The 11,808-nt window shown below is 39.7% G+C and overlaps 3 protein-coding genes across 7 annotated transcripts in view; 2 read left to right on the forward strand and 1 right to left on the reverse strand.

Moving 5' to 3' along the window:
* The window catches only part of eml5 (EMAP like 5), a 39,951-nt gene extending 34,346 nt beyond the window's left edge, over positions 1–5,605 (forward strand). For 3 of the 4 annotated variants that reach the window (XM_054613332.1, XM_054613331.1, XM_054613330.1), the window contains 15 exons: positions 402–480; positions 761–890; positions 1,023–1,121; positions 1,547–1,567; positions 2,006–2,179; positions 2,289–2,497; positions 2,680–2,837; positions 3,114–3,228; positions 3,313–3,501; positions 3,669–3,841; positions 4,015–4,177; positions 4,267–4,370; positions 4,460–4,613; positions 5,132–5,232; positions 5,328–5,605. In XM_054613332.1, coding sequence (XP_054469307.1) covers positions 402–480; positions 761–890; positions 1,023–1,121; positions 1,547–1,567; positions 2,006–2,179; positions 2,289–2,497; positions 2,680–2,837; positions 3,114–3,228; positions 3,313–3,501; positions 3,669–3,841; positions 4,015–4,177; positions 4,267–4,370; positions 4,460–4,613; positions 5,132–5,232; positions 5,328–5,364 — 1,906 coding nt within the window. In that variant the 3' untranslated portion in view covers positions 5,365–5,605. The remainder of the gene's footprint in view (positions 1–401; positions 481–760; positions 891–1,022; positions 1,122–1,546; positions 1,568–2,005; positions 2,180–2,288; positions 2,498–2,679; positions 2,838–3,113; positions 3,229–3,312; positions 3,502–3,668; positions 3,842–4,014; positions 4,178–4,266; positions 4,371–4,459; positions 4,614–5,131; positions 5,233–5,327) is intronic. The other variant, XM_054613333.1, reaches the window with a different exon arrangement.
* Positions 5,606–6,808: 1,203 nt separating this feature from the next.
* Positions 6,809–9,033, reverse strand: isca2 (iron-sulfur cluster assembly 2). The gene is made up of 4 exons (XM_054614360.1): positions 8,941–9,033; positions 8,582–8,762; positions 7,495–7,610; positions 6,809–7,374 (listed from the first exon to the last, which is right to left on the reverse strand). Exons 1-4 carry the CDS (start codon positions 9,000–9,002, stop codon positions 7,200–7,202), a joined length of 534 nt encoding a protein of 177 aa, XP_054470335.1. The 5' UTR covers positions 9,003–9,033; the 3' UTR covers positions 6,809–7,199.
* Positions 9,034–9,421: 388 nt separating this feature from the next.
* On the forward strand, positions 9,422–11,679 carry LOC129103247 (NPC intracellular cholesterol transporter 2-like). Of its 2 annotated transcripts, XM_054613607.1 has the most exons (5): positions 9,422–9,521; positions 9,708–9,798; positions 10,639–10,746; positions 10,849–11,021; positions 11,167–11,679. In XM_054613607.1, the coding sequence occupies exons 2-5, from the start codon at positions 9,717–9,719 to the stop codon at positions 11,251–11,253; spliced, it is 450 nt and encodes a 149-aa protein (XP_054469582.1). In that variant the 5' UTR covers positions 9,422–9,521; positions 9,708–9,716; the 3' UTR covers positions 11,254–11,679. The 2 variants fall into 2 exon arrangements, with proteins under 2 accessions (XP_054469582.1, XP_054469581.1); XM_054613606.1 differs by lacking the exon at positions 9,422–9,521 and having other exon boundaries at positions 9,672–9,798.
* The last annotated feature ends 129 nt before the right edge of the window (positions 11,680–11,808 follow it).

Below are 11,808 nucleotides of genomic sequence, written 5' to 3' on the forward strand. Positions count from 1 at the left end.
TTCACTTTTTCTTTCCACAATAGATGATTCTTAGCATTTCACTCTCTATTAAACCTTCCCACACAGTCCCTTTATTAAAGCATAGTCCTTTCATTGCTTTGCTGGCAAAACAAATTCTGTAACACTTGTGATACCAGGAGCCTTGACATTTAAAAAATGTCACCTTTTTCTCACCTGCTTTTTAAAAAAATCACCCACCTCAAGAACTATAGATCTTCTCTTTTGAGATAAAACATCACCTATTTGTGTGCAAATATGAGCAGATGTTCATAAATTGTTTTTGCATAATTGTCAGAGTAGCAAACAGTGTAATGTTATCATTATTGTCGTCATCATTATAATTATCATCAGCATCCCCAGCAGCTCTGCAGCAGCTCTCTTATCCCAGCTGTCCGTTTCAGGCCTCCTGTCAGCAGAGCGCTGCCACAACCGGAGAAGCTGCAGACCAACAATGTTGGCAAAAAGAAGAGACCGATTGAGGTAAGAGGAACCTCACATCGTAACCAAATCCCAGGGGAACATAATGTCAATAGACGAAGTCTTGTCTCGGTCAGAGCAGCAAAATATTCAAAATGTTGGTTTTTAATGTGATTATTCCTCCTGAAGACGCTGTGTGCTCGTTCTCTGTCCAGACAGCCTCTGTTGGGACTCTGGCGATGCTCTAATTGAATAATGGTGGACTCTTTCAGCCAGCTGCTGGCTCTGACCATCTTAGTTGTCATGGCGTTGACCTTTCTGACTTTTTCTGACTCCCCCACAGGACCTGGTGTTGGAGCTGGTTTTCGGTTACCGTGGCAATGACTGCCGCAACAACGTGCACTACCTGAACGAGGGGGCGGACATCATCTACCACACGGCCTCAGTTGGCATCGTGTTTAATTTGACAACCTGTAAGTAAATGCTCTAGAAGATGCGCTGACAGTGCTACTAATCACTACCTGTTAATCAAACATACATTTAATTTTGTATCTGTTTGGTGTGTCTATGTTTGTTTGTGTGTGTGTGTGTGTGTTTTCTTACAGCCTGCCAAAGTTTCTACGCAGAACACAGTGACGACATTCTGTGCCTGACAATCAATCAACATCCCAAATTTCCCAACGTGGTGGCAACTGGCCAAGTAGGTATGTTTGTGAGAAGTTGACCTCCTGTGTCACCAGCCGCCTCATTTCTCTCCCCTGTATCCCGTGTTGTGCTTTGTGCAGGGGGTTTATATCCTCCAAGATTATTTGTGTTAAGGAGCAACAGTTTTGCATTAATAATTAGTTGTGGGACTGTGGTGCATGCTGCATATCTCACAGAAAGACACACATAAACAGAAATTGGCAGATATTGGACTACATGGATTTGTAATGGCAAAGTTCACCTAATATAATAACATTTTATACATCTAACTTTTAGATTTATATTGATTTTCTGTAAATGACCTAAATATATAAAAAAAAGAAGTTTTTGTCGTTAGCAGAAAGCATTATTGCTCTAAAAGTCACAGCAAATGAACAAATAATTAATAGGCTCTGTCAATTAAACAGATTTTCCTTCTTTTCAGGTGATACTGGTGACATGTCAGGTAAGGACATTTTAAAATGAGTCGTCATGTCAATAAGGAAATGTGGCGTTAAAAAAAATCTGTATTGTTTTAATTTATATTCTATATATACGGTAATGCCATCTAGTGGCCACTTGATTTTTGGTCTTTACCTCATGCAAACGTTATTTTTATGAATAATGTTTAAAAGATTTTCACTTTATTGTAGATTCTTTAATATTATCGTATGTAGTATATATAAAAAGCTATGACAACATATGTCTAAACTCTAGCCTATACCTTTTTAGTTTTAGGGTTTGTTAAATTACAGAGTACAGAATTTCTAGAAACCCAATAATTCATTATTTTGGCCAAGGATTTACACCTGACATAAGTTGGAGGCAAGAAAAAAAGAAGTGCATTGATAGTAGTTCATTTTAGTTAATTTTAGATAAACAATTGTCCTTCTCTGTCCCTCAGCCACGTCTCCATCTATACACGTGTGGGACGCCATGACCAAGCAGACACTGTCTGTGCTTCGTTGTTTCCACTCCGGTGGGGTTTGCTCCGTCAGCTTTAGTGCCACAGGAAAACTCCTGCTGTCCGTGGGCCTGGACCCTGAACACACCGTCACCATCTGGAAGTGGCAGGAAGGTAAAACTAAATAATCTTCCCTTAAACTTTGACCTCATTTTCAGGGATTAAAACATCCCAGCAGAATTGAGAGATAATGCTTTTCATTGCACTCTATTTTGGTTTTCAGGTGCCAAAGTGGCCAGTCGGGTAGGTCACACCCAGAGGATCTTTGTCGCTGAATTTCGTCCAGACTCTGACACACACTTTGTGTCTGTGGGGATCAAGCATGTGCGTTTCTGGACGTTAGCTGGTCGAGCTTTGCTCAACAAAAAAGGCGTGCTGAGTACCATAGAGGATGCCCGGATGCAGACCATGCTGTCTGTAGCATTTGGAGCTGTAAGTTTCTTTCACCCAATATACATACAATCTTTAAGATGTCTTTACTACATATTACATTTGACCTCCCAATAATTCATCTGATCAAAAACTGTCTGCTTAAATGTGCTGTGAATTGTTTTTGCATTGTTCGCTCTGCTCTCTTAGGCCACTAGATTAGTGCAGATTTGTTTTCTTTTCAGAATAACTTGACATTTACAGGTACCATAAGTGGGGATGTGTGTGTGTGGAAGGAACACATTCTAGTGAGAATTGTGGCCAAAGCTCATACTGGCCCTGTGTTCACCATGTACACCACACTGAGAGACGGCCTCATTGTCACCGGAGGCAAGGAGAGACCGTAAGTGCTGCTCTGTTACATTAACACACCATACTACATAACAGTGAGCTCACACTATGTAGCAGGGTTGGATGGTCTTGATACCAGATGAGAGAAAACATCCCTTTGCTTTTAATACCTGTTTTTTAATTCATATTATGGATATTTACAAACGTGTACTTCCCCAAATGAATGTAATACCAATACGATTAAATACATATAAGGGGAAATGCATACATATTTAGGTGTGAATTTCATCAGCTGAGGGATGAAATGCACGTTTGTGTTCCGCCACAGGTCAAAGGAGGGAGGTGCTCTGAAGCTCTGGGACCAGGAGCTAAAACGCTGCAGAGCGTTTCGATTAGAAACCGGACAAATCATAGACTGTGTTCGCTCTGTATGCAGGGGAAAGGTAGGTTACAGATAATATTGGACTCTATAAAAATGCAAACTTCCTTATGTGTATTTTGACACATTTTGCTGATTTTTGTGTCAGGGTAAAATCCTTGTGGGGACCAGGAACGCAGAGATCATTGAAGTAGGAGAGAAGAATGCAGCGTGCAACATCTTGGTGAACGGACACATGGACGGACCGATCTGGGGCTTGGGCTCCCATCCCTCCAGAGACGTGTTCCTGTCTGCAGCAGAGGATGGCACTGTTCGTCTGTGGGACATCCCAGAGAAGGTCAGCCATGTTACTTCAATCCCCTCAGAACCATCTTAGTGCTTCCCAATACTTCCGTAATGCTATCATATAAGCTGTTACTTTTATCAAGGGAAATTAAGATGGTTTGTCCTCATTACATTAATAACAAGAATGTGCTGATGTTGCATGGCTTTGTGGGGAAACAGAAGATGCTGAATAAGGTGAACCTGGGCCACCCGGCTCGCACCATCAGCTACAGCCCGGAAGGAGACATGGTGGCCATCGGCATGAAGAACGGAGAGTTCATCATCCTGCTGGTCGCCTCACTCAAAATCTGGGGCAAGAAAAGAGACCGGCGCTCTCCTATCCAGGATATTAGGTAATGATAGAAGAGTATGGCACTTTTTTTTTTGGCACCTCAATCTTCCTCAGGGGATTTCACATTAACATTTTTCTTTGGAGACTGAAATGGATCAGACCTACTCCACACACTTCAAAGATAAATCTGACAGAACAGACAGACTTTTGAAACGCTGCATGTCTTTCTAACAGGTTCAGTCCAAATTCCCGTTACCTGGCCGTTGGCTCTACTGAGAGTGCAGTTGACTTCTACGACCTGACACTCGGACCGCAGCTGAACCGCATCAACTGCTGCAGGGACATCCCCAGCTTTGTGATGCAGATGGACTTTTCGGCTGACAGCACTTACGTCCAGGTAAACGTCCTAGGTTTGCAGTGAGAGGGCACGTTTGTCTCTGATGCTAGCTGGCTGTATGATCCCTAACCTGTCATGTCTTGACACAGATATCCACAGGTGCTTATAAACGGCTTGTGTACGAGGTGCCATCTGGGAAGCAGGTCACAGAGCAGTCCCATATCGACAGGATTACCTGGGCCACCTGGACAAGGTGAGAGTCCCAGTGTTCAGACTGACACATGCATGTTGGAGAGGTAATGGCCAACTGTATAATTGCTCTCTCTCTCTCTCTGTATCCAGTGTCCTTGGGGACGAGGTCATAGGTATCTGGTCCCGCAACACTGACAAAGCGGACGTCACTTGTGCCTGTGTGTCCCACTCAGGCCTTAACATCGTCACAGGCGATGACTTTGGAATGGTGAAGCTCTTTGACTTTCCATGTCCGGAGAAGTTTGTAAGTATGATTGCATAAATGTATTATTCCTGTTTTAGATTTATTATGTCATTAATATTTTTACTATGTCATCCTTCTCATGATGAAAGTAAAACATTTCTCTGCACCTTTCATAAAAACGCTGAAATCATAAAGCCACTATGTGTAGGATCATCTCACTTTTCTTCAAATACAAACATATGATGATAATAGAAATATTATACAATCACTGAACAAATCCTCACACACTGGCTTTTAAATTGTTGTTTTTACACATTCTTATTATCTATGAGAAACTAGTTTTGTGTGTGATGGAGATGAAGTGATGGAGCTCTGCATGATATGACTACATGATTCATTTTTATCATGTTTTAACTGGAACTGTCCCTTGCACTGATATTTGTGTAATATAGTTTAAATATGTGTCTTTCTGTGGCATCACAGGACCACACCTAATAACAATTCCACTTGACAGATACATCTGTTTACTGTAGTATGAAAGATGCCACCTGGTTGATATGTGTGTGATCTGTTTTCAGGCCAAACACAAACGCTTTCTGGGCCATTCTGCTCACTTGACTAATGTGCGCTTCACAAATGGTGATCGCTACGTTGTTAGTGCCGGTGGAGATGACAGGAGGTATGACTGAGGCTCCAAATAACAATGTGCTTTACAAATTACATCACAAATTCAATATTAAATGATGCATTACTTTTCTCTTTGTCCTTTTCTAGCGTCTTTGTGTGGAGGTGTGTCCATGCCCCTCACTGAGGATCACACATGGACCACCCTGCCTCAGAAAGTCTCCCAGCATGGCTCTCCAGAGAGAAAATTCTGCTTCAAGGATACATTTCAACAAGAAGGAGGAGGAGGACAGACGTGGCAGCTTGTAAATGTGTGGTGATCTGACTTACTGCCTCAAAACTAGGTGCATGCATATGTGAACGGCTCATTTTCATCACATCATCAGTCCTGATTGTGAACACAGGCGGAGGGCATACAGCCCTGCTCTCACGACATCACATCATCCTTAAAAAAAAGAGAGACATCTCTCTAATGATAATAATAATAACAGTTTTTTTTTTTTTTTTAAGAATGAGTGTATCTGTGTACATGTCGAAAATGGACGTTTTGCCACTTGGTAGGCTTATGAAATTGTGTAACTGACATTGCCATTTTTTGAAAACATGTAGCAAACTGAATTAGCCTTAATCTGAGTGTTTAATTTATGAGGGTTTGGATTTTTTTTGTATTATGTTGGTTTTACTTTTTGGATCATGTAGTCATTTGTTTGTTCTATTTTTACTGGTGATTCCAAATCCTGTGGCCTTCCTCCTGAATGTAACATCCACTGTTATGTTCTGGATGTCAGCATGCCAAAGCATACTATGCACTGTACACCTGACCTGGTCACTGTGTTACCCTGATGGTTCATTTATGGTTTGTTTCTGTGGTTGTGTTGTTGACTGGTTGACCTCAAAACTCCCTCGGCAGTGTTCCCCTCATGACAAGTTAAACGTGTGCATACTTGTTTGAGGTTTTGTTTGTGGTAAGTGGGTGTGCATGGCTTAATGGAAGACAATCTGTCTGAACCAAATTCCTCAGAAAAACAAAAAAGAACAGCTGTAAATTGATGTTTCAATACACGGTTGCAATTCTTTCTCACTTTTCAATGTGCTGCTATGACGTATTATTGTTGCATTTTCATGAATATGAACGGTGTGACTTTTTTCAAAAGTAAGTTAATGTTGTGTTATCGAATATATTAAATGGAATGTTTTATCAGAGAAAATATAAAAAGTGCAAAATATTTTGCTCCTTGAATTAAGACTAACTATACAAAAGAAATGTTGCTGCATATTTTGATTTACATTATACCAGTGTACATATCATTTGTATATATTCTTTTTGTATATTTTTTGTGAGATGTTTCTTAAATTCCACTTTAATAAAAAAGGCAACCATGACTGAGTCATATGTTTTCACTGACAGTGGTATAATGAATCCAGACCAATTAATACTGCTGACAAAAGTAACACTTTTAATGAATCAATCAGTGCAACCATCCTTTTATCAATTATCAAAAAATAGAGACATTTCCTGGATGCCCTTTCATCACTCTAATGCAATAATGAAAGCATGCATCATGAAAGTGCAATTGACTAAATAAAACACAATATGTATGAATAAAAATGTAACAGACTGACAATATACATTTCTGAAATTCACTCAATTTTATTTTAGATGAAACAAATACAATATAACTTAGCTCTCTGCAATCATAGATTTAGTCTATTTACATATTTTACACGCAAGGCAAGTCTAAGCACTGCATGCTCAAACACCTCAATTGAGCCTCTGTTTTGGATTGAACACATGACAGATTAGTTGAATATTGTGAACTCAGCTATCTATGAGCATACACTGTCACTATCTGCAAAACAGCAAAATGATGAATATATACTTCTGCCTTTTATTCAGGTCAACTGTTTCAGACTTAAAAAACTAGCAGTTAGAAGTGATTATGTTTAAATGCGTCTATGATATTTAATTGTATTTTGTACATAAACTGGTAAATCAGGGTTTCAAGTAACATTGACACAGGGTCATAGTTTGACAGAGAAGGAGCTGCCACAGGAGCAGCCGTGATCGGCTTGAGGATTCTGGAGCACGAGGAAGGTGGAGCGGATCAGCTCCTGGGTGAAGTCCACAGTGGCTCCTTTCACAAACTCCAGGCTGTCCTGGTCAACAATAATGCCCACTCCTCCCTGTTCAAACACTCTGAAAGCAGAGCAGCGTGGATGCAGGAGGGAACAGAGTTGATTGGATTAATCGACAATAAGGACACAGTGAAGCCTGGTGTAGAACAATAACTTCAAAGATATGTTTGTGTCAGTTTACCTGTCATCTTCATTCTTGTTGTTGTCAACAGAAAACTTGTACTGGAACCCGGAGCAGCCTCCCCCCTCCACGTGTATTCTCAGATACTCGCCTTTACCCATAATTTCCTCTAGTCTCTATATTAAAGGGGGGGGAGGATCATGATGGATGAGTTGCAAAGCACAAAATAACAATTCAACACACTGATTGACACGGTGGCTACATGGCAATGCATTTTAACATGGTTCTGCTTGATTGATATCAACAATGTTTACAAATAACACTTCACACTTTAGTGAGTAAACTTACAATTACAATTGTCTTCACAGTCAAATGTGTCTTATGTAGAAGAATTCATACATGTACAGTACCAGACAAAAGTGTGTTCACACCTTCTCATTCAACTACTTTGAAGAATCTAAAATATAAAACATATTCTGGTTTGTTGAGCATTTGTTTGTTTACCACATACTTCCATATGTGTATCTTCATATATATTAATCTACAATGTAGAAAAAAATAAAAAAAAATAAAAAAACCATTGAATGAGAAGGTGTGTCCAAACTTTTGACTGGTGCTGTATAATTTAGCCATTTATTTATTTTCAAGTGATATTTGTATTATTTATTGTTATTTTATATACTGCCATATGTTCAGGTTGGGGGAAGGTTCATTTATGTATGTAAATTGTGTTAAATGTATAAAACCAATAAATATACAGTACCAGTCAAAAGTGTGGACACACCTTCTCATTCAACTACTTTGAAGAATCTAAAATATAAAACATATTCTGGTTTGTTGAGCATTTGTTTGTTTACCACATAATTCCATATGTGTTCCTTCATAGTTTGGATGTCTTCAATATTAATCTACAATGTAGAAAAAATAAAAATAAAGAAAAAACATTGAATGAGAAGGTGTGTCCAAACTTTTGACTGGTACTGTATGTACAATATATAAATATACAAATAAAATAAGGCTGATCTGACTAAATGGAGATAGACTCTTTATGTAAATCAGCATGCTCCTATAAACCAACTGCTACACTGGCTCAGATGTACTGTCATTCATAAAAACAGTACGATGCTTAGAGGTGGGCTCTGCTGACCTTCACACAGGACTCAGTCAGCTGTACTGTATCCGACACAGCCGTCCTCTGCTGGGTGGAGGTGGAGGTGGAGGTGCTGCTGAAGCCATGAAGCCCCGGTGTGTAAAGGGGCTTCAAGGCTGTTTGAGGAAGTGGATGCAGCTGTTGTCTCACACTGTGGTTGCACAGGAGAGTAGATGCCCTGGAAAGGAAACAGACGTGAAGTGAAGATCATATCGCGTCCCAGCAGAACAACATGCAGCCTGAGGCTAGTTAGCTAAAGGCTAGCCTGCTATCAACGTGGCATTAACTCAACACAGAGACTGTTTACAGGTTATGAACCCTGCTGATGTCTACGATATAATACAAATAACCGTTACCTAGCGAGGTTCAATACTTTTGACTTTGACGCAGTTATCATAGCTCCTCTTACGAATGACATCTTCCATAACAAATGACGCTCTCTCTCACCACCAGCCTGCGACGAGAGGCGGACTGCACACTGATTGGCTATAACGAGTGTCCGTCACACAGATACGCCCACATTCGTACAATGCGGGCATTTGATTCGTCGGTTTACCTGCCAATGATGAGGTGGTTTGTGGCTTTCAAGAGTGGTTTTTGATACCTTCTTTTTGTCTTTCAGGCACAGAGCTTCTTTTATAAATGCCGCCCTAACAAGATGCACCAATATGATGTTAGTATTTAGGTTAAAGACGACTGGGTTTGTGTCTAAAGTCTATGGTTTGTGTCCTGCTTGATATTTTGATGTGCCAGTTACATCACATGGGGCGGGGTTTTAACGGTGAGGGAGCTCCTGACAGGCTGAATCGCGGGCTTCATAAACCCCACTTCTCATGAATGGCAGTCGACGACAAATAGGCGTCACGTCGGTCTCGTGATACGCGGAAATAAAAGGTGCCAGTCGGTCCCAGTTCAGAAACTGACGGAAGCCTCAAAGGTAAAGTTTCTCATGCGTCCTTTTACTTTATTAGAAGGCTGTTGTGTTTGTGTGACCAGTAATCATAGTAATCATCACTACAGTGAGGAAACAGACAGAAAGTCACGTGATTGAACACTTTGTACCTCCAAGTCACACTTCTGAGGTTTACTCTTCTATTGCGTAATGTTGTCTCCTTGTTTTAAGGACAGAAACATGGATGTCTGCACTCGTTTTGTGGTTTTGTTCTGCTTGATGGGACTCACCTGTGCGGTGCCGGTGAAGTTCATTGATTGCGGTAAGTTTCACCTGCCTCCTTTTTTAATGACTCACTACTTGTTTGTTTCTCTATCAGCCAGTCGTGAGTAGACTTTCAGTGCTAAATGGCACGTTTCATGTCTGGGCACATCTATGTACCACAGACATCGTCACTTGTCCTTAACACATAAGGAGAGGTGCATATTAACAGCTCACATGTGCTCTTTTTTTAATATTTTAATGATCAATTAGGACTTTCCTGAGTGATCTGATGTCCCTCCATCTAGAAGTGATTTTTTTTTTTTTTTTTTTTTTTGTATAGCAGTTCTATAAAGAGAGGGGACTCTAATGGGTTTAAAAGAAGCAGAGTCCAAAATGACTCTCTGATTACATCAGGGTTACCTTTTCACACTTTGGAAGTTTTCCTCCAGAGCCACAGGAGAGATTTGGCTGAGTGGCCTCATGAGGCGTTAGCTGAACTTCTCATGTGTAAAATCAGCTGAGTGCCCCCTTTTTTTTTTTTTTTTTTTTTTTTTTTTCTCAGCATCATTACTTATTCCTGTATGAACTTGCACCATATAGTAATCATAAGTAGGTTTGGTCACAGAATGAAGGTTAAACAATATGATCAGTGCTGAAATTCTATCTATCTAAAATGAATAATCTCATGAAATACTTGCTTGTCCTAAGTATTTCACTTTCCATTATGTTAATACCAAAGTACAAGACTCAATTTTTTTTATTTTTTATTTTATTTGGCAGCTTGTGCAAGTAAATTGAAACCGAGCTCCTGGAAAATTGGAAGTTAATTTTCTTTTTTGTATGCTTCTAGGTCTACTTTTTTAATTGACAGTTCTTTTTCTTTTTTTTCTCTCTTTAGGCTCCTCTTCTGGCAAAGTGTCCATAGTGGACATTGACCCATGTGCCAGTCAGCCATGTCAGCTACAAAAAGGACAGGCCTACAGTGTCAATGTGACGTTCAGCAGTGGTAAGGGGGCTTAATATTTGAGAAATGCTTATCTCAACAGTCAGAACATGATTAATGGGACTTATTTTATGTACTTTTTGACTCCTGTATCTTCTGTTGTAGCTGTTGACAGCCAGACGAGCAAAGCAGTGGTTCACGGCATCATTGCTGGAGTTCCCATCCCCTTCCCCATTCCCATAGAAGATGGCTGCAAGTCTGGAATCCAGTGTCCAATCCAGAAGCAGCAGAATTATCACTATCTGAACTCTCTTCCTGTGAAGAAGGAGTACCCTGCAGTAAGTACTACATGTTACACCAGCAACAATCATTTTCAAACCAGTTTTGTAATGTAGCCAAGTAAAATGTCTTTGTTCTACCGGTTGCATCTTTTATTTCCTCAAAAATATAAATTGTTCACTGATCACTCTTCTGCATTTCTAGATCAAACTGGTTGTGGAGTGGGAACTGAGAGACGACAACAAACAAGACCTGTTCTGCATCCGGTTCCCAGTTCAGATTGTGAGCTAAGATAGCAGAAGTACTTCTCTCTCGCACAACATTTTTTTTTTTTAAAAGGGATTCAGCTATGAGTAAAAACCTGTAGAATGTAAATTGATTCTCGTTAAGATCTAATTTTATTCACTCATAAAATTGATTTTTAAGATGTATGTCTTTCACTGGTTTGCAAGACTTTGCTGCACTCACACATTTTGACTCCTGCTGAAATAAATAAACGGCTGATTTTTGCAATGAACTTACTCAGTTAATTTTAAGAGAAGTGGATGTTTGTGAATGACCCACTTCCTCTTGTCTTACTGGCTGCTGTGTAGTCAGAAAAGGTACATTCTGTATTTTTCTTTACTAAAACGTTTGTTTTCTTTCTTACTGACCTGGTCTACTAGACATATGTAATTGGATATTGTAAATTAAATTTCAATAAAGAAATCTAATATGTACCAAAGTTGCATAGTGTGATTGATGTGGACTAACATTGATTTGATAATTTTTCTAGTCATTAAGATCATTAAGCCAATTTTCAACTTAACAAATGTACTTGTCAGACAGTTGTTGCTGCAATATTGT

Source organism: Anoplopoma fimbria, chromosome 15 (assembly GCF_027596085.1).
Source record: "Anoplopoma fimbria isolate UVic2021 breed Golden Eagle Sablefish chromosome 15, Afim_UVic_2022, whole genome shotgun sequence".
NCBI lineage: Eukaryota > Metazoa > Chordata > Actinopteri > Perciformes > Anoplopomatidae > Anoplopoma > Anoplopoma fimbria.